The 3,721-nt window shown below is 64.1% G+C and overlaps 1 protein-coding gene across 1 annotated transcript in view; it reads left to right on the top strand.

Annotated features, from left to right (window-relative positions):
* The first annotated feature begins 349 nt into the window (after positions 1–349).
* The window catches only part of RELT (RELT tumor necrosis factor receptor), a 7,804-nt gene continuing 4,432 nt past the window's right edge, over positions 350–3,721 (top strand). The window contains exons 1-5 of the mRNA XM_015557481.1: positions 350–1,243; positions 2,191–2,265; positions 2,361–2,527; positions 2,736–2,815; positions 3,525–3,650. Coding sequence (XP_015412967.1) covers positions 1,196–1,243; positions 2,191–2,265; positions 2,361–2,527; positions 2,736–2,815; positions 3,525–3,650 — 496 coding nt within the window. The 5' untranslated portion in view covers positions 350–1,195. The remainder of the gene's footprint in view (positions 1,244–2,190; positions 2,266–2,360; positions 2,528–2,735; positions 2,816–3,524; positions 3,651–3,721) is intronic.

Here is a 3,721-nt window from a genome sequence, read left to right as displayed (position 1 = left end):
CCTCCCCCTCCTCCTCCCCCTCCCGTGGTGTGACCAGCCCCTGCCTGCGAGGTCTGTGCTGGGCCCGGCCATTCAGTGAGACCAGGTCAGGTCGTTGTCCTCCAGGCCACCATAGGCTGAGGGGCCCTCCCAAGGAGCTTGGGGCACCAGGCAGGGTCCCCTCAACCTGCTGGGGCCCTAGGGTAGGGACTGGGCTCTCCAGTGCCACCCCCTCAGGGTTCAGAGGCCCCACCTGGCCAGGGGCCTCTGACAAATATCGATCCTTGGGGACTTCCTCCTTTTGCCACGATCCCTCTTGTTGTCTGACCCAGTTCTCCTGCTGTGCCCACCCTGCCCCCTGGCCGGAGGCCACCTCAGCCTCTCAGCCAGTGCCCATTGCACGGGGGTCTAGCCAGTTGGCCGTGGGTCAACCCTGTGGTGTGAGTTCCCTGAGGACAGGACACTGTCTGTCTCGCTCGGATTCATAATATTTCCCGTGCCTGGCACACAGGAGGTGCCCAAGGGAGGAGGGAGGCTGAGCGCTGGGCACCATGACCACCCCAGGGCTTCCCCCAGGTCCTTGTGGGGAAGTCAGCTGGGGGTGGACAGTGGACACATGAGAGGGCCAGGACTGGTGGAGTTGGGGGTACATGCAGGAGCTCTGGGGGCCTAACCCAGCTTTGGGGATAGGTGGTCTAGAGAAGCTTCGGAGAGAGTCGCCTGGTATTGGGCTTTGAAGGGTGGGAGGAAGGGCCTTCTTTGAGCAGGAACAGCAAGAGTGAAGGCAGCGAGCAGGAGAGGGGGCATGCGCGAGGCCTGCATGTTCTGAGGGGCAGGAGCCTGAGAGGAGGCGGGCTGTTGCAAGCTCTCTTACCCCCATCCGCAGGGATGCAGTCACAGGCTTCCTTCCTCCCAGGCCCCCTGCCCGTGCCCAGGGCACCTGGCTGTTTATGGAAGCCCGACCCCCCGGGAAGCCTCCTCCAATCTGTGCTGCCCTGAGAGGCTGGCCCCGGACAGGACACCCCCTGCTCTACTCAGGCTTGAGGGCTGAAGGCAGGTGGCAGTAAGTGTAGGCCCAGCCTCGCCTGCCTGCTGCCTGCCCAGCAGACCTCACACGCTCCCACCCAGTTGTCCTGGAAGCCGGCTGTTCTCTTCCTGAGCCTCCCCTCCGTCTGCCCTAGGCGGGGGACCACAGGGCCTGAGGAGGAAGCTGAGGATGAAGCTGAGCCCTCCACCGTACTGGCCGCTGTCCTGCTTCCTTGTGGTGAGTTGGGGATGGGACTGTGGTGGGGACACCAGGATCGCCGAGCCCTGAGCCCTGAACCCGGCCCTCCGAGGAGATGGAGCCTAAAGGCTGCTCAGGACCCGTGCTGGGGTGCGCTTGGTTCTCGGCTCTTCCCGGGGGGTCGTCTGACCCTCGCCAGGGCCTCTTGGCCTACACTGACCCTGCTGCCGGGAGCCAGGTCTGGGCCTGAGGCGGTCCCCAGAGCCTCCTACGTAACATTCCCTCTGCCTGTCAGGACGGATGGCTCTGCTCTGCACCTACCACCCCCAAAGCAAAACCAGAGGACCAGGGGGTCTCCCCACAGCACAGGGTTCAGGGCAGATAGTTCACACCTGGAGAGGGAAGCAGAGGGAGCTCCCAATGGAATGGCTGGGACACGAGTAGAGACCCTTCTCTTGGGACGTTCCCGCCCTCTGTGGTGCAGGGGTGGCCTGGGTGACGGGGAGGTCACGGAGGAGGATGTGCTGCTGGAGACTCAGCCAAGGGCCCAGAATAGGAAGTGCCAGCTGCAGCGTTGGCCCCAGGGATGGTGCACAGAGGCCGGCTGATGACAGGCCCAGCTGTGCTGGGGGGCAAGGCAGCAGGAAGCAGGGCGGAACTTGAGAGGAATTCGGAAGCGTCCCCCCTCGTCCTGGAGGACGGAAGAGGTGTGACTCAGAGGCTGGAGGTCCTGAGCAGCCTGGCGGGGGCTTTCCAGCATTTCCAGCACAGATGTGCTCTCTCCCTCCCTGGGCAGTGGCCGTGCGGCAGGTCCGGGACGAGCAGGCTCTACCTGCCGCGTGAGGGTGAGGTTACAGAGGATCCCTGAGGCCTGGGGTCTTCAGTCCCCACTCCTGGGCATCAGGAAGCGGGTGGTGGAGAGACAGCCCAGAGGTGCCATGGCCCAGGGCTTTCTGCTCAGTGTGCCCTGCCCATGGTTCTTCCAGCTGCTGCCCTGGCCTCTGGCTATGCCAACATCAACGACCCCTTGGCAGTGCCCACCCGGGGAGGAGCCCAACCTGGTGAGCTCGCCCTGCCCACCCGCCCTGTCCTAGGAAGACTCCTGAGGGCCCGGGACGGGCTTCCTGGCTTCGTTCTCACCCTTTCCCTCCCACAGGACCCGGGGCAGGGCACATTATGCAGGTCCTGCCCCCTGGGCACCTTCTCAGCCTCGTGGGGCTCTAGCCCATGCCAGTCCCACTCCCGCTGCAGCCTTCGAGGGAGGCTGGAGGCCCAGGCGGGCACAGTGACTCAAGACACACTATGTGGAGACTGCCGGCCTGGGTGAGCCATGGGGGAGGGGGGGCGTGGGAGTTCATGCCAAGTGACCAGGACTCTGGATCCTGGCCCCAGCCTCACCCAGCCCCTGAGCGGGCCTCAGTCCTCCCATCTGTGAAATGGGAGGGTAAGAACCAGTGTGGGTGTCTAGTAGGAAGGAGTCCAGTCTCTTTGAGGAAAGTTCTGGGTCTCAGTGATGTCTCCCCCCCTGTAGGTGGTTTGCCCCTTCAGAGGTCCCCCGTGCTCCCTGTCAGCCGTGCTCCTGGACACCTCTGGGTCCTCACGGTTGTGATGGTGAGTGGCAGATGGGGCCCAGGGTATGTGTGGGAGGGGTCTGGTGAGCTTGAGCCCAGGGACCCCACAGTGTCCATCTAGGGCAGCAGGGTCCTCACTCCCTCAGCGTACGGGACGGTGAACAGCCAGGGGCTGTCCAGCAGGACGTGGCCAAATTGTTCCACTGGCTGTCAGTTGGCCCAAGTCATTCTGAGTGGCAGAGGCCACCCAGCAGGAGGGCTCCCATCCTGACCTGTCTAACCCCCATTCTCATCCCCTTAGACACACACGCAGATGAGTGTGAGCGCACATGCTTGTGCACATACACACACGCACCTCCTCTTACCCGTCAGGGCAGCTAACTCATGGACCAGGTCATGGGAGGCAGGACCCAGTGTCCCTGTGCCCAGGCACGCACACAGGTGCCAGCTGCTCATCCCCCTGACCCAGCAGGAGGGGTGACGGGGATGAGGTTCTGACCTCCCTGCGGCCTGAAGAGGCCTGGCTCACCTGACTAATCAGATGGCCAAATAGGAGGGGCTGGGGGTGAGTTGGACCTTGTTTCCCCAACATGGCAAGGCGTGGGCAGCTCTGAACACATCAGCGCCCACACACGTCCACGCACATCTTCGCACACACACATGCACACCCTGACCCGGGCCCTGGTCCCACTGTGTGATTCTCTCTGCCTCTGTCTTGCCTCCATGCCTCTGTCCTCCGTGGTGCTCAGAGCGGAGGAGGCGGACCCGGCGTGGTGTGGCGGCGGCGGCGGGGGCCAGAGGCACCGGGGAGACTCGGCCGCCCGGGAACAGCACGCGGGCAGGCGGGCCCGAGGAGACAGCGGCCCCGTACGCAGTTATCGCCATCGTGCCCATCTTCTGCCTCATGGGGCTGCTGGGCATCCTGGTGTGTAACCTTCAAGCGGAA

Source organism: Myotis davidii, unplaced genomic scaffold, assembly GCF_000327345.1.
Source record: "Myotis davidii unplaced genomic scaffold, ASM32734v1 scaffold169, whole genome shotgun sequence".
In the NCBI taxonomy this organism is placed as follows: Eukaryota; Metazoa; Chordata; class Mammalia; order Chiroptera; family Vespertilionidae; genus Myotis; species Myotis davidii.
This window is presented reverse-complemented; position numbering and strand designations above follow the sequence as displayed.